Source organism: Lissotriton vulgaris, chromosome 5 (genome assembly GCF_964263255.1).
Source record: "Lissotriton vulgaris chromosome 5, aLisVul1.2, whole genome shotgun sequence".
Classification (NCBI taxonomy): Eukaryota; Metazoa; Chordata; class Amphibia; order Caudata; family Salamandridae; genus Lissotriton; species Lissotriton vulgaris.
This window is the reverse complement of record NC_141693.1, coordinates 1,940,154,037-1,940,179,406: the sequence shown is the minus strand read 5'-3', so window position 1 is coordinate 1,940,179,406 and position 25,370 is coordinate 1,940,154,037. Positions and strand designations below refer to the sequence as shown.

Below are 25,370 nucleotides of genomic sequence, written 5' to 3'. Positions count from 1 at the left end.
CTGCCGCAGTTGCTCTCAAACAACTCGGCAATGCTCTAGCTACTGGGTCTAAGGTCGAGGAAAAATATGCACATGGACGTTGCTTACCACCAAAAGGTTGCGTTAAAACACTCAAAGCACAACCTTCCCTCTCGTGAACATATAACGTGAACGGCTTGCTGTAATCAGGGGTACCTAACACAGGAGCCGAACACAATGAATCACGTAATTCAGAAAAACTTTCCTGACATTCTTCCGTCCATGGTAAAGGAGTTGAAACATCCTTGCACGTAAGAGCCACCAATGGTTTCGCTAGCAATGAAAAATTAGGAATCCACTGCCTGCAGTACGACGTGATACCTAGAAAGGCACGCACATCTCTCTGGGTCTGTGGCACAGCCATTCGCGCAATCGCTGCAATTCTCTCTGGGGTCAATCTCCTTCCCTCCTTTGACAATAAGTGACCTAGATAGGTTACTTCTTGACAACAATATTGGAGTTTAGAAGGTGACACCTTATGATTTAACTCACAGAGATGTTGCAGCAACGATACCGTAGCAATTTTGCAAATGTCCTGAGTATCAGCAGCCACCAATAAGTCGTCGACGTATTGGATTAAAGCCGCACCAACCGGCAACCTAAACGCATCCAGTTGACCCTTCAAGGCTTGACTGTAAATCGATGGACTTTCACAGTAGCCCTGAGGAGCGCGTTTGAACCGGAAGCTACGTCCACCGAGAGAGAAACCGAAAAGGTCCCTGCTCTCTTCGGCAATCGGGATGCTGAAAAACGCATTTTTCAAGTCAATCACCGAGAACCATGCAGCAGTAGCTGGAATCAGAGTCAGTAGCGCCGTGATGTCAGGCACAACAGGGAATTGAGGAACCACAATTTTATTTACCTCCCGTAAATCGATAACAAAACGATAAACAGGTGGTTTGGTAGGATCAGTACGTTTAAGAATGGGCAGTACAGGGCTGTTGCACACGTTTCCCCGAGTCTCCTCAATAACATCTTTCTCGATCAAATCATAGATGATCGCTAACAAAGCTCGTTCACCATCAAGGGAGATACGGTATTGGGGAATACGTGGCAATCGCACATTCGATTTCAACTGAACAACATAAGGGGAGATATCAAGTAGGCCCACGTCATTCGGACCCGTCGCCCACAAAGATGCAGGAAGAGAATTCAATTCCGGTGGAAGCTTATCGAGAGACAAATACATGGGAGAGACTACTCTCTCTCCGAACGTAAGCTTTACACCCGCAGGAGAACAATACAAAGTTGCATACAAACGTTTAAGCAAATCCAGACCCAAAAGATTTTCGCCACAACCAGTAGTCAAAATCAATGGAGCTTCGAGCTCACGAGGCCCAATTTTAAGGGGCAAAGGGCGTGAAACTGGATTGCTAACGGGGGCGCCAGAGAATCCAACGGAAACATTTGTTAAGCCAGACAAAGGTGCGCCAGGGAGTTTCGAATGCATGATAGAACTTTTCGCTGCACCAGTGTCCAACAGAAAAGGCTCAACGACGCCCGATGTAGCAACTGCGACGTAAGGCCCTCTCTGATCAACCGGAACTGATACCACTCCCTCTCCTTGTCTTTGGCTGTCCTAGTAATTATTATCGTCAGTTCCCTGATCGACGTAATAATCGTCTACATTGTACTGCGCAGATCGTCCTTGCGATGATCCACGTTGATCGAAACAGTTATTAGAATTTGATGAATGGTCAGAGCGATCGTTCTGAGCACCACGACCTCTACCACGTGATGCTTGCTGTGAACCACCACGGCTCCCTTTAGATGAATTACCACTATTACGGTCATTGAGAGCAGGACAATTAAATTTAATGTGTCCCTCCTGTCTACAATAAGCACATTGATTGTACCCTAACGAAGATCTTTGAAAAGAGGAATCATTACGCGGCTGCGATCGATTCGATTGCGACTGCGATCTATTCTGTTGAGGCGCATTCTGATTAGAACGCGGCGGATACGCTTGTTGCAACAACACTTTAGTTTTTAGCTCTTTCGTCTTTTTATCAGCACGGTCAGTTTCCTCTTTTTCTCTATTTTCGTAATATTGTGCCGTAGCCAATATCTGAGCTGAGGTAGAAACGGCCCATGCACTTTCTGAATTCTTCAATTTATTGCTCAAGTCGGGCAATAAGTTCGATACGAATTTATCCACAAACAACCGTTGTCCACCCTCAGTACCCATATCCTGTCCACTATGATCAACGAATGCTTCCTCAAACCTCGTGAAGAAGTCTGATACACTCTCATCTTTCTTCTGCTTACAGGCTGACAACTTGTCCCAATTTACCCTCATAGCTGGCATAAGCGTTTTCATTAATGTAATGATTCGCTGGGGGAGATCAGCAATCAACTGATCAGGTTTAGTAGCAGCCGCTTGTCCAGCGTCTGCCGCTGTAAGGGCATTCCAATCACCACCTAATTCATTTACGTGATCTTGGTGACGAATCTTAGCCCATACCGGTTGCGGTACGACATTGCCAAACAACATATCGATATCGGCAAGATTCATTACCGTAGCGTCTACGAGCTGCGATAATTCCTTGTAATACCCTGCAGGATTTTTGCGAGGATCGGGCAAAGATTGTTTCACCTGAAGCACTTCCGATCTTTTCCACGGGAGGTGTATCCACACTCTCTGGAAATGTGCCGGAACTGGCTGGGCAGCAGTATTATCAGCTGGTACCCAAACCGGCGGAACTTCGCGCATAGGATATTGGCCAGACTCATATTGTTTTTCAATGTCCTCAACGAACAATGCATGAGGAATAGGAGCGGGGCGAAGAGATAGCAACCGCTCAATAGCACGTCGGACATTAGTGTCGACTATCAGTCCAGTTGCGAACTGAAGCCGAAGTTCAGACAGGGCGGTCAACACCTCGTCAGGCGCATTGGCCACTATCTGATCATGTAAGAACTTGCACATTTCATCAAACACATATCTCTGAGTTGGTATGTTGAATTGATCAAACGTTTCGAGGACAACACGAGGTGGATTTCTAATAGGGTTTATCATCCAACCCATCGCCATATTGTATAGCGCAACACGTTCTCTATTACCAGGAAGCTGGCTACGTCTCTGAGGACCATCAGAACCAGCAGACCCAAAAACAGGTCCGAGCGACTGAAAGAAGTTTGACGCAATGGGAGAATCACGATTACGAGTAGAGGGAGAAGAGTAAGACACAGGACTAACAAGAGAAGGAGTAGAGACATTAGCAACAACAGGGGTTAACAACACAGGAGCAGTAGCGGGAGCAGGAGTATGTGGAAGCGGAGGAGCAGTAGGAATAGAAACAGGCAAAGGAGCAGGAATAGTTGGAAGAGCGGGTGCAAGTTGAGGAACAGGCGGAGGAACGATAGGTGGAAGAACAGGTACGGCAGGGACCACAGGAGCTGCGGTACCCTGTACGTACGGAGGAGGCGACTTCATAAGATAGGACATTAAAGGATCCTCAACTGCCTCTTCCTTCATATCCGATTCCGTAGGCAAAGCAGGATAGCATTTATCTATGGACATACGCTGTAGCCTCTCAAACACTTCCTTATCCTTATCCTCCTTATCACGCTGAAACTGCTCAGCTTTCTTCACTATGGTAGCAACATTATCTCGCTGACTACGTTTATTCTGTCTGATCTCTTTCTGTCGGGCTTCTTTGCGCCACAACCGAAAGGCATCAAACATGGCCGGCCTAGATTTGCGTTCAAACAATTTTATTTCCAAATTATCTAAGATCGACGCTTCGAAGCTACCGTGAGGTGGCCAACGAAGATCGCCGTCTGTCTTTGTATATTTTATCCAATAATCGTTAAAAGCAATCGGGCCTAGCCCATGTTTGCTATATAGGTCATAAGTAGGAGTTCCAACCGGAGGTATCGGACACGAGTCCTCCAGCAGGGAATCCGCACCACAAGGTCTAAAACAACTGAACAAAGTACTGCGACCAGGCATCTTGCACACTAGCCGAGTTTCACAAACTTCAAGGGTTACGGGATTTACCAAGTCCCAGCAAAGAACAAAACCCTCGGTTTTTGGCGGCTGCAGTCGTCAAACAAATACAACAACAAAGTACGCTAGCAAAGTGTCACCGACAAAAACACTCACACAGCGTGTACAACAAAAACACTCGCTAAAGTGTCAACAACAAAAACACTCGCTAAAGTGTTTACAACAAAAACACTCGCTAAAGTGTTTACAACCAAGGACTCTGGGAGCGACCCACAAATACTTAACTCAAAGATCAATGGCGTCCTCAGGAAGGCCCGTCAATCGTCTCGCTATACCAAGGTCTACGCCAGGCGCCAAAACAGGTCTACAGTCAGGGCAGCAGTCCGTCGCAGCCGTTAGGAGGCGGGAATCTTCGCGGGAAAAGTCTTCGGGCCACTTATTTCGACAACAGGATCGATGAAGCGGGGTGCACCTTCCCTCGGAGATTTCACACGAAGTTCCTCACGATCGTCGGGCTTGGACCGGTACCACTGTTGCAGCCCCACGTTGGGCGCCAACTGAAGGACTGGGTTCTTTTGGACCCAGCGGTGCCAGGGCACAACACCTGAAACCTTCGTAGGTAACCTGCTCCGGCGTACAAGTCACAGAGACACGGGACACTTCCTTCGGCGTCAAAGAGTCAAGGTTTATTTACTGCAGGGAACACAGAAGTCACAGGAAGTACATCGAGTGTAGTTCGGGGAGACTGCTTCAAATTGGTTTTGTGGATCGCTCCTTTTATACAGTTTTTACCCATAGGCTAACATTGAACACAAAAGTTTACAATCCGGTTCCCACATTTCGCTCTCAGAGGGGTCGCTTTGGTCACTTTGAAACATACAAGGTCCGGAACATAAGTGCGGAAACATTTGGCGGTTCCCAACTGTAAAAACCCATCTTCCCACCATTAGCAAATTCCAATCAGCAGTAAAGTAGATCGATACAGGAACGAAGACAGGTGCAGAGGAAGACGGAGACAGTGGGGAGATCGAAAAGGGTGTAAAAGGGGAGGTATCGAGAAGCACGAGATACAAGCATCAAAGGGACGTGCCTAATGAGATGCACGGCTGAGACAATAAGTCCGTGCGGCAAGATGAGCCTCGAGCGGCGCCATCTGCCTTACAGTAGCAACCCCCTCGTCATAAAGACACTTACAAAGAACATGTGTCTTCCGCAAATATCTTGGGAGTCCCAGGGTCGCGAAGCGGACAGCGTCCGTTCGCTGGCTACTTGAGGGCAAGAGACAAAATGGATGCCGTATCTAAGATGGAACCCGTGGGTACAGATGAAAAGCCCACCTAACAAACGAACGGTTTAAGTTAGCACAGCGAAACTGCGCACACTTACTAAACTCGTCATTTGCGGTTCATAGATACCAGACTCGACCATATTCGTGCGAGTCGAAAACACCACTTACAATTGTCACGGAACCTCAGTGCCTGTCAGATGGGTTGCCCAAACCCGGCCCGGCCTGTATTCTACAGGCTTTCCCAACAAGCTTCTTGCAGACAAGCAGTGTATACTTTCCTTGCCTGCGCGCAGTATTCCTCAAGCATTAGCAAGAGCCACAGAATGAGGATTTTTCATGATAAACTAGACACGAGAGTAAAGCAGCCAGGGAATTTAAAGTAAAGCTGCTTATCCAGTATTGGGGTATCTTTCATAGATTCACATGACTGAATCATTCCCCGCCGCCGAGGCAGGAGTCCCACTGTAAATAAAAAAGCAGTACCAAAGGTACATAACAGTAGTAGGCCCAAAAGAAAGGCCTGAGGCCTAGATCTTAGCACCCTATCTAGATCATTATGCTAAAAGAACCAAGAATTTGGTCACAACCAATCAGCTAGCAGCACCCTCTAGAACCCTCTCTGCAGAGCCAGTTCTCCTCAGATTTTCACCGCATCTCGTGGGTGAAGGGAGTCTCCCTGAGCTCTGCTCAGTTTTTTCTTCAGCTTTACTTCTTTTTGGATTACAAGATCATAATTCATTTCTCTGACCCTATTAAGGCAGTAATATGGCAGAATGGCAGTGAACAAGGTAATAGACTATGATTTATGTCTAACCTTTTCCTCAATAACTCTCACGTTCTGAGAGATGAGACTATTATGGGTCAGAGACTTCAATCTGCCACTTCTGATGAGGATGAGGAGAGGTCAAAGGGAGAAGTCGCGCCAGGAGCCTACTGAGGGCGAGCATAAAAGCCATAAGATTCACCTTGAGTCTTTATAGGCACTTCTCGCAGAGGATACAACTCCCTTTTCATCCCTGACACTGCATCAGGGAAGTCCTCTTGACCTGACATTACGAGTATATAACATAACTCCATGTCTACTATTACTGCCTTACCTTTATAATCCTCATCTACGATGATCGTCGGCGACGGCCTCCTCTTTGATGGTCGTCGACGATGGCCTCTTCTGCGAGGGTCGTTGACGATGGCCTCATCTACGATGGTCGTTAACGATGGCCTCATCTACGATGGTCGTTGACGACCGCCTCATCACGGTGGTTGTCGACGACAGTCTCGTCTACGACGGTCGTCGACGACGGCTTCGTCTACGACAGTCGTCGACGACGGCCTTAACGGTCATCGACGATGGCCTCGTCTACGACTGGGCTCATCTGCGACGGTCGTCGTCGATGATTTCGTCTGCGACAGTCGTCGATGACGGCCTCATTCGTCTACGATGGTCGTCAACGAAGGACGGTCATTGACGACGGCCTCATCTAAGGTGATCGTCTATGGCTGCCTGATCTTTGATAGTATCATCTACAATGGCAATGCCTAGCTACGACTGTCGTCTATGACAGCCTTATCAAGGTAATCTCATATACATTTGGCCTCATTTGTGAATGGCCTACACTACACATGGCACCATCTATGAATGGTATCATCTATGGCTGGCCATCATTCGATTGCCTCATCTAGGAGTGCCTCATCTACGGATGATATCACCTATTTTAACCTCATCTATGATGGTATTGCTATGACTGTCTTCTATAATAGCATCATTCTCTAACAATGGCCAAGTATGCCAATGGCCTCGTCTACCAATGGCCTCGTCTACCAATGGCCTAGTCTACCAATGGCCTAGTCTACCAATGGCCTAGCCTACCAATGGCTTCGTCTATCAATGGCCTACTCTAACAATGGCCTTATATGCCAATGACCTTGTCTACCAATGGCCTCGTCTTTCAATGGCCTTGTCTGCCAATGGCCTTGTCTGCCAATGGCCTCATCTGCCAATGGCCTCATCTGCCAATGGCCTCATCTACCGATGGCCTCATCTACCGATGACCTCATCTACCGATGGCCTCATCTACCGATGACCTGATCTACCAATGGCCTCATCTACCGATGGCCCAATCTACCAATGGCCTCATCTACGAAGGGCGAATGGCCTCATTTATGTTACCCTCACCTACGGATGTCCTCACTGATGATGGCCTCATCTTCAATGGCATTGTATATGGCTGTCGTCTATGACAGCCTCGTCTAGGATGGTTGCTCATGACGGTTATCTATGACGTTGTTCTAGTCTGCAATAACCTCGCCTACATAACCATGTCTACGACAAAGTCTATGATGAAATTGGCTGCGATGGCTTCAGCGGTAACAGCATCATATACATTTTTAATGTAGTGGGCAGCAGCTAGATTTTGACTGCCAACTACAGGCGAGCAAACAGAATATCTCCTTCATGGTTTCAAGGAGGTATGCAGGAAGATCAAGAGAGTGGTACCTGTAATAGTCTAAATCTATTCCAGCAGTTTTTCTGCGCATAGAACAGAAATGATGTGTACCTACTAGCAGCCCATCCGGTCTGATAGGCCACCGTTCGACCAGATTCAGTAATTTCATAGACCGCTCAACAGCAATCTAAAATCCTGCAATGCCTATCGCCACACCGCCTGACAAAGAAGGATGTCGTCTGGACCTTATGGGGTATATTTCTCTACTTTGGCAGCGGCCTCTAGTAGAGCTGGCAATCCTTTATCCATGATCGGTTGTTATGACCGTCAAATGTTTTGGACATAGCGAGTTTCAATTACCTCATTACTGAGGACCGAAGGCGGGATGCAGGAAAGATTCTGTTGGAAGGTGAACATGGCGCATCAAAACTAGATTGCGCCTTGAACATCGGGAACACCAACCTCCGTCACTTAGCATCGGAGGCAGGGCTTAGACGCCAGGGATGGCCATAAAGCTACTGCCTTCAGCCCTGAGCAAAGATTCTAGGCATGGCCTATGATAAAGAGTTTTTGGTTTGGTAAACATTTTAATGAAGCCCTCTTAGTTATAAAACCTGGCACTGATACTGCACGATCATTAAGCACCCTGCAATATGGGCGCGGATCTTTCAGAGGAACGAGATGAAGGAGTTTTTTCACCAAGAGGAGGATACCAAAACCAACCGAATAAGCAGTATCAATCTCAGTACAGCCTTGCAGCCAGGCATCTTGCCGTAGATAGTTTGTCTAGTTTCTCCCGTCAGGGTGGTCGAAAGAGATTTAAGTATCAAGGCTGAGGCACTAACAGGAAGCCATGATCCCCACAGGGCTCCAATAGTTTTACCCTTTTCTCGTGTGGGCCCGAAGATTTCAGGTTTTTGTTTACAAGTGACAGGGAACTATGTCAGACCAATGGGTTCTAAACCTAGTAACCAATGGCCACTCCCTGGAATTCTTCAAACAGCCATATATTACTCCGCCCAGGGGTCCCCTTCCCCCTAGTTTTCACAACAATTAAGTTATTTAAACGAAGGATATTTTATGGCATCTCTGGATGGAGAGGATGCGAATTTCTACATACCTGTCCACCCCAAACAGCACGAATATTTTTGCTTTCACGTGGCTGACGCCCATTATAGGTGCGAAGTGCTCCCCTTTGGGCTGCGATCGTCACCAAGAGCCTTTCACAAAGTACTTGGTACCAGTGGCAGCAGCATTGAGATCTTGAGGAAGGCAAGTATTCCCCTGTCTAGACGATTGGCTGCTCAAAGGTCCTTCAGAACACGAAACTAAGATTGCCACAGTAGATGTACCCATCTCGTCTTTTCTCTGGGGCTGATTCTCAACGACAGCTAATTGCAGTTAGGTCCTCTCCAAGTAAATGTATTTTCTCGGAGCTGGATTAGACACAATCCAGAACAAAGCATTCTTGTCACACGACCGCCAGTTGCGTTTTCAATATTGGCAAGGTTGACTTCAAAAGGTCAGTTTCAGTTCAAATGTTTGCTTCGTTCATGAAGATGTGCTCTTCAGCGATACATCTCATACACTTAGCATGGCTCAAAATGAGACCTTTTCAGGAAGAACTACAGTTTCAAGAACAATAAACAATGGGTGCAAACCATTCCAGGGTTAGTTTTTACGACTGATGCCTCCATAAAGGAGGTCATCGGCAGGATTTGCAGAATTCAAGGAAGATAGTCTCAAAGACAACTGCAGATCAACAGGCTTGAGCTCCACAACGCTGTTCTGTCACCCCAAGCATTCCTCCTGAGGATTGAGGGTTCCTCTGTGCTAGTCCAGACCGACAATACCATCAGCATGTATTATATCAATAAACAAGGAGGAACTAAATCAGCTACACTCTCGCAAGTGGTTCAGGAATTGTGAGGTGTCACATTTCACAAGATGTCTTGAGAGCTGAACACGTCAGGGCTCTCCACAATGCTCTGAGCATGTCTTAGTCAGACTATCACAAGTGGAAGCCGGAGAAGGGACAGGTGAACCCAGTGTTCCAAGTTTAGGTTAAGCCAGCACGGGATCTCTTTGCATTCAGAGAGAACAAGGAAGGCCAATATTATGCCAGCAGGTTCTCTTAACAGGGATCAAGAGGGAATGCCCTGTCCATGCAATGGTCAGGGGTTTGTGAGTACGCTTTTCCCCCAATACCATTGGTTCCGAAGGTGTTCTGCAAGATGAAGCTGGAAGGTTACCATCTGATTCTGATTGCACCCCGTTGGCCAATGTTGGTCCCCCGAACTTCTGCTATTGTTTACAGGCAAGCCCATTCGGCTACGGCCGGAGCCTATGATGTTGTCAGGGGACGGAGGCCAAGTGGTTCGTCCGGACCCACAGTCATTACACTTGCACGCCCAGCTTATCATTTGTTAGAGTTCAGGGGCGTCAACGTTTCAAAGAACTGTTGTGAAATTTTGGCCAAATCTCGTGCCCAAGGCACAATCAAGGCTTATCGCCTCAAATGGAAGCGATTTTGCGGTTGGAGTGAGGTGAATGCCATTCACTCAATTACAGTTACTGCAGAACAAGTTCTCCATTATCTGCTCTTCTAGCCAAGTCTGGACTTAGTTTTTCATCGAACAAAATGCGTCTTGCGGCTCTTTCCGGATTTAGGATTTTTTTTTAAAAAAATTAAAAAATAAAATCTTTTTCTGCTCTTCGGCACTTGCCAAACAGTTAATGAAAGGGTTTTTCCGAGCCTTCTCTCCAGTGCGAGCACCCTCTCAGAGTGGGAACTCAGTATTGCAAGCTAAAAGTTAATGCAGTGTACATTTGAGCTGATCCATAAACCAGATCTCAAATTCCTCACCTGGAAGGTGACCCATTTACTGGCTCTTACCTCGGAAAAAAGGGTTCGTAAGAACACAGTTTTCACTATAAAGGAACCCCTCATTTTTACATTTTCCTCGGAACTATGTAACTCTTTGGACAAATCCCAGGTCCATTCCTAGGGTACCAACACAATTTTACTCTAACGAACCGGTAAGATTAAAGACATTCTTTCCAGATCCATCTGCTCCAGCTGAAAGAGTAATACACTCGCTGGATGTTTAACGCTGTTTAAGATTCTAACTACAGGAAACTAAGGATATCAGATGATCCAGCCAGCTGTTCATGGTTTATGGTCAAGCAACTCTTAGAACGGCTGTGAGAAAGGCAAGAATAGCCAGATGATTAGCATCTTTTCTGCCATGACAAGGCTAACAAACCTTTGCAGAGGAAAGTCAAAGCTCTTTCCGACTAGAACAGTATCAACATTCACAGCTTTGTAGGCTGGAGTAATTCCAGAAGATATGTGGAGCTGTGACATAGAAAAATGTCCACACGTTCACGAGACATTACTGCCTTTAGTCTACATGTCAAGAGGGTTCGGCACTTGGACAGTTGGTCCTACGCTACCTTTTTTCATTAATACCAGTTTCTGTTACCCTTTGTCTTTTTAAATATTTTCTATGCTTGCCTTTATTCATGATATGCATAAGGTTATGTGATTTTAACATGTTATATTTATATGTACGTTAGTAGATATATTGGATTTGTATGAGATTTACATATCCATGTTTGGACTTTACTATGCATGTCTCTTTAGTTCTTATAACTCATGTTTTAACTTTGAAGGTTTGCATGATCAAGCCTCTGGTAACAAATAATGGATGCAACTGGGAGTTTATCAGCACAAGTCTCCCACCATCCGCAACCAACTGTATACTTGGTATACTGCTTGCTATTCTGATTCAGGCATGTGAATCTATGAAAGATACCCCAATACTGGATAAGAAAACAAGTTACTTACCTGTAACTTCAGTTATCCAGTATTGGTATCTTTCATAGATTCACAGGCACCCACCCTCCTCCCCGGAGAGTCAGTTCTCTAAGTTCGGGATACTTGTTCCCACTTGTGCTACGAAAATCTGAGGAGAACTGGCTCTGCAGAGGGTTCTAGAGGGTGCTTATAGCTGATTGGTTGTGACCAAATTCTTGGTTCTTTTAGCATAATGATGTAGATAGGCTACTAACAAATAGGCCTCAGGCCTATTTGGGCCGACTACTGTTATGTACCTTTGGTACTGCTTTTTTATTTACCGTGGGACTCCCGCCTCGGCGACCGTTGAATGATTCAGGCATGTGAATCTATGAAAGATACCAATACTGGATAACTGAAGTTACAGGTAAGTAACTTGTTTTCATCGCCAGGACTAGTCACTTTAATCAATTCGGAAAAAAGGGAGTGTTGCTCACCTCAATGGTCAGCTGACTGTTGACCATCCAGTAAGAAATAGTTTTACATAGGATTTTTTTGAGAGGCAACACATATATCTCAGTTAAATTACAATCAGTAACACATATTTCACATAGATTTAAGACTTGTGGTTCTTCATTGTTGAAGTCAATCTTGATCTTTATTGTGTTTTTGTTTAGAAAGTCACAGCCAACACGTTTCACCTAACAAGGCTTTATCCGGGCAAGAAAGATATGATGTACAGGAGTGTTGTACGAAATGTAATACTTCACAGACAAATTTTTTTTTTTTTTTTTTTTTTTTTTTTTTTTAAACTTTATTGTTAGGAAGGAATAGTGGTTAAACAATTGCATACATTCGGTAGGTAACCTTGCATTTTGTACAATGTATCCACGTATTAACTGACAGGTTACAGTTCCGCAAAGAAGGCATGATGTCCGCTGTATCATGTGTTTCACAGAAGCTTTCAACATATGACATTCGGTCGTACAGCGCGTTCCCTTGGAAACCCCTCCTCCAATGTCAGCGATGAGTATATCTCTTTTTTGAATAACTTATAGAAACTAACTACCCAACATTCCCCCCCAAACATGTGTCATCGTATCCCCTGAATGTTCCCCACAGTATGTAATACCCTGTGTTGGTAATCATAGTGCCTTAATGGCCATTGCCTCGCCGCCCACTTCGTTGTGCCAACTGTCCGAATCCTTCACCCCGCACCCGCTCTTTCACTCCTCTTCCCCTTCAGAGTCAGAGTCCTCATCCTCTGGCAGAGGCTCACAAAGTTCCCCTCTGTACAAGTTCCATGCCGCCCATACCTTGTTCCATTTCCGGGGCGCCGCTCGGAGCACATAAACCGCTCTCTCTGTCACCATTAGGATGTCCATGTTTTTAGCCCATCGACTGGAGGTGGGCAGCTCGTGTGTTCCCCATTTCTGTGCAATATCCCGCTTGGCTACTGTTAATGCCAGTGACGCCCAGATCAGTTCGTACCTACCCAGGTCATTAGGGTCCCAGATGTTAAGAAGGCATTTACGTGGTTCGGGTAGGATGGAGAGTTTGAGGGCCTGGGACATGGATCGGAGCACCTGTCTCCAGAACTCGCGTATGTGTGGGCAGTCCCATAGCGTGTGGTACAGTGTCCCCTCCTCCCCGCAGCCTCGTAAACAGAAGGGGTGTGGTGCCCTTTGTATTCTGTGTAGCAGTGTTCTGGTGTAGTATACACGGTGTAGGATTTTAAGCTGCACTAGCCTGAGCTTACTAGAGATTCCCACCTCCCTCGGGGACGCCAGGGCCTCATTCCATTCGTATTCATCTGTCTCACCTAATTCTTCCTCCCACTTCCCTTTGAGTTTTAGTGTCGGGTCTTTGAGATTGTTAATTAGCTTTTTGTATGTAAGGGAGGTGGCACTTTGGAGCATGAATTCAGTCAGCAGTCTATCTTCCAAGGGAGAGGAGTCCGGTAGTGTGGTGCCGGCTGGGATTGCCTGGAGTAATGCATGCCTAATCTGGACGTACCTAAACGTTTCTGTGGGTCCGAGGTCGTACTGGTGCTGTAGGCTTGGAAACGGAGTTACTGAGTCGTTTTCCCAGAGGTCTCCTATCGTGGAGATGCCTATTGCGTCCCACCGCTCGAACCCCTTACTGTTTCTCAGGTTCCCCAGCGCTTTGGTGTCCCATAGGGGCGTCATTTTAGTGAGTCGGCCTGCCCATCCCAGTCGGGCCTGCGCCGAGTGCCACAGCGCTGCTGTGTGCTTGGTTGGGCCGATCAATTCCTTAAGTTGAGACTTGTTGTATAATACGGACAGCATGCTGCCCGTCCCAAGTTGTGACCAGTCTGCCCGGTAGGCCGGGTCATTCCTCGGGGTATGGATCCAGTGGTTAATGATCTTGAGTTGGGCCGCCCAGTAGTACAGCTGGACGTTGGGGAGTGCTATGCCGCCTTCGTACCAGCTCTTCACCAGCTTGTCATATGCTATGCGCGCCGGGCCTGTGTCCCATAGCAGGGTCGTGACCAGCGCCACAATCTGTTGGAAGTAGCGCTGTGGTACCATGTGTGGCGTGTTCTCCAGTACGTAGAGAAGTCTTGGGAGGGCCATCATCTTGTATAATGCCGCCCTGCCCAGTAGGGTCAGGGGGAGGGCAGCCCAGTGTCTGACGTCTGCCCGCAGGCGATCTATGGGTGGTTTCAGGTTATTCACGAAGAACTCCGCCTCCCCGCTCGCAACAACAATGCCCAGGTACTTGAAAGAGGTTGACGTCTTAAGCAGCGGACAAATCCCTTGTGGTCTTGGCTCTGGGCCTTTCAGAGTGTATATAGTGGATTTCGACCAGTTAAGTGTGTAGCCCGAGGTGCGCCCGTGCGTGTTGCAGAGATCGAGCAGGGCTGGGATGCCGGTGTCGGGCGAGGTCATATATATAAGCATATCGTCCACGTATAACGAGACTTTGTCCTCCCACCCCTCCTCCCACTTGATGCCCGCGAATAGAGGTGTTGCTCTAATCTGCAGGGCCAGGGGTTCAAGTACTAGCGCGAAGAGTAGGGGGGACAGGGGGCATCCTTGTCTGGTTCCCCTGCCCAGTGGGAATCTCGGCGACGTGTGGCCGTTGGCCACCACTTGTGCTACGGGGTTTGTGTACAGTAGCCGTATCCATCGTATGAATTTTGGCCCAAAACCCATGCGCTCCAGCACCATAAACAGGTATTCCCATTCGACTAAGTCGAACGCCATTTTGGCGTCGAGGGAGAGGATCACCGCCTGTTCAGTGAGGAGGTGCGCTCGTGCCAGCACTCCATGGACTCGTCTAAGATTTAGTGCCGTGCTCCGGTGGGGCATGAAGCCCGATTGATCAGGGTGGATCAGTGTACTGAGATGGGGCAGCAGGCGAGTGGCCAGAAGCTTAGCTAGTATTTTGGCCTCGATGTTCAATAATGAAATCGGGCGGTAGGAGGTGCATTCTGTCGGTGGTTTTCCGGGTTTGGGTATAGCTACAATCGTTGCCGTACGTTGATCTAGCGGCAGCTCTAGTCTGTCTCTGCTTTCCAAGTACATGTCCAGCAATGGGGCACTAATATCTGCGGCTACGGTCTTATACCACTCCACCGGCATCCCATTAGGGCCCAGCGCCTTACCCGACTGTAGCGCCATGATCGCAAGCTGGATTTCCTCCCCCGTCGGGTCTAGTTCCAGGGCGTTACTATCTTCTTGTGTAATGCAGGGGATGGTAATGTCTGCGAGTGTCGCCATCGCCATTTGCCGTGTGACCCTCCGTTCCGGCGTATAGATTTCCCGATAATGCCTAGCTAGTTCGCCTACTATGGCCTCCGGGTGCACCAGTGGCCGCCCGTCCTTCGTGTTGAGCCTATGGATACCCTTCGTACCATTCCCCCTCCTGTCCAGCCATGCCAGCATACGCCCCGCTTTGTCTCCCACGTCATAGACCCTATGTCTGGTGTTCGCGATGTATCCCTTCTCTGTTGTCCTGAGGTGGGCTAGGTATTGTTGTTGCTGGAGCATGAGTGTGTGTGTCGTGGTTGGGGAGGGGTCAGACATATGAGCAGTATTGGCCGTGTCCAGTGCAAGTTCCAGATCTGTAAGTTCTTTCCGTGAGTCTCTTTTGTGTCCCGTGATTGCCGCAATGGCCGCCCCCCTGAGGACAGTTTTATACGCCTCCCAAAGGACGGAGGGCGATCCCACTGTGCCCGTGTTCTCAGTGAAGTATAGTGAGGTTGCCAGCTTGAGTTTCCTTCGAATCTTGGGGATTGTCAGAAAATTGGGGTAGATTGGGTATAGACGTGCATTCCGCTTCCCTCCGGTGGTCAGCGATAAGACGATCGGAGAGTGATCTGAGATCCCTCTGGGCAGTGTGTCCACCCTCTCTACCATATCCATTCCCAAACCCAGTGACATGAAGTAATCTATCCGGGACAAGCTGTTGTGTACCGCCGAGTAGTAAGTGTAGTGGGTGGCATCTGTGTGTAGTTCCCGCCCGAGGTCCACAAGGCCCAAGGCTTCTGCGAAGTCTGACAGTGGTGCAGCACCCCTTGGTCTTGTCCTGGTAGGGTAAGTGTCCCTGAAAGGATCCATGACTGCGTTGAAGTCCCCCCCAACAATCATGTCGCCGTCAGGGAGGCCAAGAAGGAATTTGCCTAGTGCTGGTAAGGCCACCGAGTGTAAGGCTGGGGGAATATACACTGATACCACGTTTAGGGCCCTGCCCTCCCATTGGCCATGGATTGCGGCATATCGACCCTGGTCGTCTGCTACGTGACTGGATACCAGTAGGGGGGAGGATCTTCTCACTAGTATGCCCGTACCCCTGGAGCCGGTAGTGAAGTCAGCGTGGACTGCCATTGTGTATCCCCGTCTGTCTAGGGCTTTACAGGTGGAACCCGTAAGGTGGGTCTCTTGTAGGAGGACCACGTCCGGGTTTTGCCTCTTCACTGCTTGAAGGATCAAGCCCCTCTTGATTTTGTCACCCAGACCACGTACATTCCATGTCATTATGCGCAGTGGGGGAATCTGCCCGGCCGCGGAGAGGCCTACGGTGGGCGTGTGGTTAGGTGGTCTGGCCATTAGGCTGATGAAGAAGTCTTGCACACAACGTGTGCTGCGGCATGGCCCATGCGTCGACTAGTGTCAAACTGTGTGGTAGACGTGTTAATGCCAGGGTGATATTGTTGTGTGGGTAACGAACGATGACAATAAACAAGTGTAAACATTTCAACAAACAGACTGCAAGCCCATCCCCCCTCCCTGCTACCCTGCTCCACGGACAAATTCCCGCCCGCATCCCCAACTGCGCAGAGTGCTTCAGTTCCCCCCTAAACATCTTACTTGCTCGTAGGGTCGGTGAGTCCCCTCCAGGCACTGCCTGTGCCCACCCTACTCAGCTACGTCCGAGCCACGGTCCCGCGGCCCACTCAGTCTCGAAAAGTAAAGCTATTAAATGTCACACCGGAGCTATTTGCCCCGAGTCCAGCGGATCCCTCTCAAGGTCCGATTCAATTTCTGTGTCGCCTCCCTGGTGCGGTCCGTGGGAGGATTGATTGGACGACGTCTGGTCAGCACGTTGTCTCTGCCGATCTTGCTGTGAGCGGTGCCTTCGTCCCACTGGTCGCCATCCTTCCAGCCATTCTTGAGCCACCTCCGGCGTGTCGAAAAACCAGGTCTTCCCCTCGGCTACTATCCGCAATTTAGCTGGGAACATCATAGAGTACGGCAGTTCTCTTTCCCGCAATGCTTTCTTCACCTCCGTGAAGGATTTGCGGCGCCTGGCCACGTCTGCCGTGTAGTCCGGGAAGAACGCCAGGGTAGCATTTTGAATCCGTAGTGGTGGTGAGTTCCTCGCCGCCTGTAGTATTGCGTCCCTGTCTCTGAAGTTGAAGAGCCGGGCTAACACCGGCCTCGGATTTGCCCCCGTCTTGGGCGGGCCTCCTGGGACTCTGTGCGCCCTCTCCACTGAAAAGAAGTGCGATAGGCCCTTCGGCTGGAGCTTGTTCTTAATGAGGTCTTCAACATAGAGGTCCATGGCCCCCTTACCCTCTGTCTCTGGAAGTCCAAGGATACGAACGTTGTTGCGGCGTGAACGCCCTTCCTGGTCGTCCAGCTTGTCATGCAGGAGCTTGGTGACTCTTTGCATTTTTTCCATGGCCAGTTGGAGCTCTGAGGTGTCCTCCACGAGCGATTTCGTGACCACTTCTACTTGTGATACCCTCTCCGCCATTTTGTGGAAGTCCGCGCGGAGTAGAGATACTTCCGAGGAGATGGCGCCCACCGTGGTTTTAACTTCCGAGAGAGTTTTCATGATGTCCTCAAGCGTAATTTTTGTTGTCTTTTCTGCCTCTGGGGCAGGGCTCGTGGAGGGTCGCCCCGTAGTCTGCTGGTGCCCTTGGTGTCCATACGCAAACTTATCCAGTTTGGCTTGCGTGGATCCGCTCCGAAGGCCCTTCCCCGCCATGGCGCTGGGCCGTGTTAGTGCCGAGAACACTTCTCTGGCGATCGCTGCCCGCTGGTCTACTGAGGTGTCCAATGGATAGGAGCAGCCCGGCCACGGTGGGCCTCGCTAGATGAAGGTGTGTGAGTTTTCGGGCCGCTGTCGTCCACTCCTGCCCGGGGTGGAGCGGGCACCGTGCTGTCCCCTCGATGCACCACGCCGCCTTGCGTGGAGGACCGGCCGCCACGGGCTGGGTTACTTTTGCTGCGCCGACGCCGCTGGTTGCGGGCCTGAGGGGGTCTCTTGTGGTCCCACGTATGTGTCCAGTGGCGTGTCCCCCTCTCGGGGCACCGTTCACCTGGCTCTCGTTCCGGCCTACTGGTCTCTCGGCCCTAGGCGGTGGTTGCCTCCGCCTCGTATAGCGTTGCTGCGCCTGTAATGGCTCCGCCGCCGGGCGCCGTCTCCGGGTCGTGTGGCCCAGGCCTGTGGGGCACTGACCTCTGTGTTGGTTCGGTCCTGTGCGGCGTCCGTGGCAGCCCAATCCCCGGAGGATTTCACCAGAGGCTGTGCGCTGGGTGCGGTCTTTCCGAGGTGCCCCGGGGCGTGCTCACTGTTGCGGCTGGCTCCGTCTCACTTCCGCTGGGGTTAAGATTGCACTCGAGGCCGGTGCTTCACCTCCGGACATAGGCCCCGCCTCGCCACACGATGCTGCTCCGGCTCCGGTGCTCGGATTTGCACGAAACTCGGACCGGTGACACCGCTTGTGTCCCGGGCTCGAACGCCACCGCTTCAGGCGTGCTAGTCGTCGGATAAATGTGTCGGATTTTTGGAAAGGCTGCAGTGCCCTCGGGAGCTCTCACACTATGCGGCCGCCATGCTTGGCTGCTAGCCACGCCCCCCCACAGACAAATTTTAGTGATCAATTATATCCATATTAATTAGTCTCACAAGTGGTACTTCTACTTCTGGGCAACCGTGGGCCCAGCAGATAAAACATTTAGTCCTGGCTCCGTTTTCACATAAATACAAATGCCACACCCGTCTCTGTCAGTCAATGATTCTGCATTACATCCGATCAAGCGCTCGACCCCGTCTTCTCTGCCAGCAGCCACGTTGCCTTCAGCCACTCCACCGGACTACACTGGACCGACCACAGCTGCATCCACTTCACCTTTGAGAAGACCACATCCCACCACCACCCGCAACAGATCCCCCGTAGATGCTGGGGCAAAATCACAGCAGACCAGCTAACCACATCACTGAGCCAGAAACCACCCATCACTACCACGAACACAGTGGATAGTCAACTGCGCCGACACCCTTGCACCACTGAAGAACCCCCCAGGCAAGCGCGGCAACAGAAAAACAACATGGTTCACCGACGACCTCAAAGAATCAAAGAAATCCTGCAGATCCCTCGAGAAAACCTGGTGCCGCCAACAGACGACAGAGAACATGACAGCCCTCAAGAACGCCACCCGCAAACACCACCAGTTGATCCGCACCACCAAAAAGACATCTTTCAGAGAACGGTTAGACAACAAAACACACGACAGCAAGGAACTCTTCAACATCGTAAAAGAGCTCTCCAATCCCAACGCCAATAGCAACGACATCACACCGTCACAAAACCTCTGCAACTCCCTCGCCACGTACTTCCACCACAAGATCGCCGATATACACAACAGTTTTGGCGCCCAGACTCCCCCCCCAGCCAACAAACCAACGCCCACTACAACCATCCTCAGCGCCTGGACTCCCATCAGCACCGAAGACACCGCCGACGCCATGAACACTATCCACTCCGGCTCTCCTTCCGACCCATGCTCTCACCACATCTTCAACAAAGCTGACACCATCTTCGCTCCCCACCTACGGAACGTCATAAACAACTCCCTCGCGTCCGCCACCTTCCCAGAGAGCTGGAAGCATGCAAAGATCAACGCCCTACTGAAGAAACCCACAGCGGACCCCAAAGTCCTCAAAAACGTCCGACCCATCTCTCTTCTTCCCTTCCCGGCGAAAGTGATTGAGAAGATCGTCAATAAGCAGCTGACCGCATTCCTCAAAGCCAATGGGTCCCACGACCCATCCCAGTCTGGATTTCGAGCCAACCACAGCATCGAGACTGCCCTCATCACAGCCACTGACGACTTCAGGACCCTACTCGACAACGGGGAAGCCAACACCCTCATTCTCCTAGACCTCTCAGCCGCCTTTGATACAATTTCCCTTCCGCTCTGGGGCCACCGAGATCATCTGCGGGGTACCCCAAGGCTCATCACTCAGCCCAACCCTCTTCAATATCTACCTGAGCCCCCTCGCCACCATTGCATGCAAACACAACCTCAACATCATCTCATACGCTAACGACACCCAGCTGATACTCTCCCTCACCAAAGACCCAGCCAACCTCCAGGAAGGAATGAAAAACGTCGCGGAATGGATGAAACTCAGCCTTCTGAAACTGAACTCAGACAAGACGGAGGTCCTCATCCTCAGACCATCCCCATCCGCCTGGGACGACTCCTGGTGGCCCGCAGAACTAGGCACTGCATCGACACCCACTGACCACGCACGCAACCTGGGATTCATCCTGGACTCCTCTCACGATGACCAAGCAAGTCAACGCCATCTCATCTTCATGCTTCAACACCCTGTGCATGCTCCGTAAGATCTTCCACTGGATCCCTACTGGAACTAGAAAGACGGTCACCCAGGCCCTCGTCACCAGCTGACTTGACTACGGAAACACCCTATATGCAGGAACCACAATCAAACTTCAGAAAAGACTCCAACGCATATAGAACGCATCCGCATGACTCATTCTCGACATCCCCCGCCACAGTCACATATCAGCCCACCTGAGAGACCTGCACTGGTTCCCCGTCAGCAAAAGGATCACGTTCAGGCTCCTCACCCACGCACACATAGCGCTCCACTACATAGGCCCCGAATACCTCAACAACCGCCTCACATTCCACCCTCCAACACACAAACTTCGCTCCGCCAGCCTCGCCCTCGCCACCGTCCCACGGATCTGCAGAACCTCCGCTGGAGGAAGGTCATTCTCCTACCTGGCGGCCAAGACATGGAACTCCCTCCCCGCCCACCTACATCTGACCCAGGACCACCTCAGAGTCAGGAAACACCTCAAGACCTGGCTTTTCGAGCAGTAGCGGCACTCCCTGTCCCACCCCACCCCCCCCAGCGCTTTGAGACCCTCACAGGTGAGTAACGCGCTCTACAAGCGTATTGATTGATTGATTGATCCTCTCCTGCTATTCGTATTAAGTATTCCCGGCAAAAAAAAATCGTTTTTTTTTTACATTGCCAGAAAAACTGAATATGAATGCAGACGCCGTACTGAGACAAGCCTTCTAGGATGGTGGTGTAGTGGGCAGAACCCTCTTTTAAATATCAGGAGAGGATCGGATGTAAGAATTACATTTTGTACATTTTGACGCCTTGTTCGGTGAAATGCACCGGCTGTGACTTTCTAAACAAATATAGAATAAAGGTTAAGATTGACTTCAACAATGAAGAACCATGATTCTTAACTCTTAACTGAGATATATGTGTTGCCTCTCAAAAAATTCTAGTGTAAAATTATTCATGAGGCTGCGGAGGGACGCACGGCTACCTCCCAAAAATAAAACACAATCACAGACTGGGGCAGTTCTGGTATCCTCCTAAGCACATCTTCACTCACACCATACTGGGAAAAAACACAACAGTGACCCAGTGCTGAGAAGGGCAGGTCAAGCGCCTTCAGCCGACAGAAGCACTGGGGGTGGAAGAAGTCCGGGGATGCGTGTCTGCCACCACACCTATTGCACGTGCTGCGCTCTGCCTCCAAATGCTCATCTTCCAATTGTGAACGACATTAGGCAGTAGAAAAAAAAGTGCTGCACCCATTTCATGAGTGAAAGTATGTTTGAAGGCAAGCTGCGCCATGCACGACAAAAGAAAGGCGCAGCCGCCATATTTGAAGATAAACCTTGGCATGCTATGCTGCAATAATTTGAAAAAATAGTTCTCCAAAACAACAGATAAAGAATTGAAGCAGGAGGAAACTGAACTTAGGCAGTGCTCCTCTGCCAAACACGAAATTGACATTCTGCTGTGTGAACCACTTAGGATACAGCAACCTAGAGCGACACTGCAGTGAACCAATAGTAAGCAGCAGGCGGGAGCAAAGTCCTTTATCGACTACACCAGGTCTATGGTTATGGATGGGTATAAAAAGCTTTAGTCTATTTAATAAAAGTCTGTGACCCGGGATAATGTGCATATGGCTAAAGGTGCTTTGAAGGTTATGCTGCCTATGGCATTTTCACCATATGTGATAAACTAGGCCATGCCCCGCACATGCTGCAAGCACTTGGTGCAGGGCACTATCTTTGTTTAAGCTCCATCCAATGACACCTAGGCAAACCCTTAGAAGTTATACACCAAAGCACCCACAAACACATAAGATACATTTTAAAAGATTTTTTTTAAAAATCAAAATCCTTGTTTAGTGCATACAACATGAATTGCAGCCACTATGAAGGCAAATACAAAGGCAGTGGCAACAATTAGTAAAAGGGGGCATAAAAGGAAATACTCCAGCATGATTGATTACTGTTATCAATGTTTAGCGATCTTACCATACATTTTCCACTTCTAAGCGGTATTCTTCTTCTAGAACAGCAGAAATTAAAACGTGTTTCAAGTTTCAGTTATGGTGTGCACCTACACACCTGTTTGAACAAGAGAGCTCATTTTCAATGCAACAATAAGTTCTGCTACTCTCGCTTTACTAAGCCAGCTGCCCTGATGCTTATTAGCCAATGGTAGCCTTCCACTAGAACTGGAGATATGATTCTCCATGGCCTGTCCCAGTGTCATCTGGCAGATTCCCTCCACCCTTCACTCTTTGTGATCATTTTGCATAACCTTATTTCATTCTCCTTAATACTCTTAGTATAAACAAATAACAGAAAGTGGCATGATACTCTATCACTTATATCTATTATGCGAAACTATGCTCTTTTGAAGAACTATAATAAACGAAGCAAGCAATTATCTGCATTTTAGAAACTTTTAGAAATCAATAACAAAATACTGTAAAAGCAGTCAGCATTTAGATTAAATACTGGAAATATATTGATGTAAGTTTGATTATAACATGGCAGAACATAATAATATAAATTCAATGTGCATTATATTAATCACATTTATTTTCTTTTGATTGCCTCAGTAACACATGCAACTCAAGCAGGGGAATACGCCAAATAAAATATACATTATATTCATAATATGTGGATGAGGCACCACTTTTAGGTCCATATCAACATTTCTTGAGCATCTTACATAACTCCTTGGGCACAGGGTTGCCTTTTATATTTTTGTGATCTCAGTGGTGGTTTTCACTGGAACTGCAGTTTTGAAACTCCATGTAGTCCCTGTTGGGTCCTCTGGTGACTGACAGTGGAACTGCAGCCTTTGGCCATCATACCGTCTTTGTGCTAGCTTCTGCTGTTACTGGAAACACTCATTTACTTTGTGTCCATGTACATCAGTTAGCAGAAACACTCCTTTATTTTGGTTCCTTGTGCATCACAAACAAGAATCGCACATTTGTAAAATGGAGAGCATCCCTGTGGAGAACACTGATGGCTGCGTATAGAAAATGTGAAATCCTTTACATGATATACAAGTTGTGGTCTTTGTAAGGACTTCTGCTCGTCTGTAGGCTGCCACTGGAACACCAGCCTTTCTTCGCCATCACCAGCTCTGTGGCATCAGACATGATATCAGCAGTGATGTCATCGCTTTTCATTCTGAGGGACTGTTATTTCTACAGTCTCCACTTCTAACTGCTTCCATCCTCTGGTTGCCCTGTCCGAAGCCTCACTGCCAATCCATAGCAGTGGTCTTCTTCAAGCCACCAGAACATGCAATATACTTCCCCGTTCATCACAATCTTGGGTCACTGGCCTCCGTGCTGAGCCTAGCCTAACTCAAGGGGCCTGAACCGGCATCTTTCCTATACAGACCCAAGGGATTCTTTCTTATCTTAGTTAGTTCAAAGAAAGATGATGTTGGCAGCGCTTGACTACAGTACTTGTTTCAATGTCAATATTCCACCATTCCTCATCAAAAGATACCAAAGAGTACTACCTGCTTTCCAAGTTATCCAAGATTTACATCACGCCAGCCTACACTTGCTCCCAGAAACCAATTTTTTTAATACAGGACCCAATGCATCCTTCACGCCACACTTCACTGCCAAGGCTCATTATGCATCACATCCCAGTTCCATTACAATAATCCCAACTAATGCCTTCGCTCCACTTTGGATCTTCTCCTCTCCATCACATGACATCACATGTCAAGAAATAATGAATGTTACTTTATGATATAAGCTTTCCAACTTTGGAAACACCCTCTCTTCATCAATGCGGGACACTCCTCCCTATTGTTGTCTTGTCTTGGCTCTTGAAACATGTCTGTCTTCTCTTTCTCTTGTGCTCAATGGTAAGATGGCTTAAGTCCAACGAGTATGCCTAGATGTGGGTCCCATGCTCACAGTGCCATATTACCCAAGCTGCACCCGACTGACGAGGTCAAATTCAGCTGAAATCTATTTGAGGTTGCTTGTGTTCCCTTTTAGAGGGGGCCTCACCTGGCAGTTGTGGGTGGACTGTACCTAGTAGAAGCCGGGTTAGTATTGATTAGCATAAGGCAGTTTGTAAAGTGGAATGATGGGCGATAAACCTGGACTGGAATGAGGTCTCAACCAAAAGTCCAAAAATACCCTCCATCACCATGTTGTTTATTCCATTGTCAAATGGCCATCTAAATGGTGAATGTTGCACTTACAAATGCCACAGATAACAAAAATAAATGAGCAATCCATTTGTGGATTTTATGGTTGGTTGAGCTAACCTTAACTACCAAACTTCACTGCTTTTTAGGTTGTATACATTAATTATAATATCCTATCAACAGTACATAAAGCATAAAACAAGTCGAAAATCACTTTCGGTGCCAAAAACATGAGAGTGGTACAAGCCCAGCATTTAAAAAAAAATATTGAAAGCATGTGAAATGAATGTTTCTAGTTCCAACAATAGGACTTTCAAGCTCCCGCAATTTGTGATTGCCGCCTGGTGTTTAGAACACTCTACGATGTGTGACATGATGTTTGGTGTTGCCCCTCAAGTTTTCTGTTCCTCTTGATTTCATGCAGGCAGAGCTGGCCCGTGAAAGATGTAGAGGTTAGAGGACCCAAGATTGTCATTCACAAAGGTGAGCACATGATATTCTTATTACTATGTAAAAAAGCACTTAAGGATTCACAGACATTGCATTGAGTTCTAGGATTCTTCAATACTCAAGAGCCTACACTCACTGACACCACCATGAGATCCCAATGAGACCTTG

At 48.4% G+C, this 25,370-nt stretch overlaps 1 protein-coding gene across 1 annotated transcript in view; it reads left to right on the top strand.

The window, feature by feature from the left end:
- Window positions 1–25,370, top strand: part of LOC147717812 (uncharacterized) — a 363,057-nt gene that overhangs the window by 320,674 nt on the left and 17,013 nt on the right. The window contains exon 18 of the mRNA XM_086924599.1: window positions 25,177–25,235. Within this exon, the coding sequence (XP_086780725.1) occupies window positions 25,177–25,235 (59 nt within the window). The remainder of the gene's footprint in view (window positions 1–25,176; window positions 25,236–25,370) is intronic.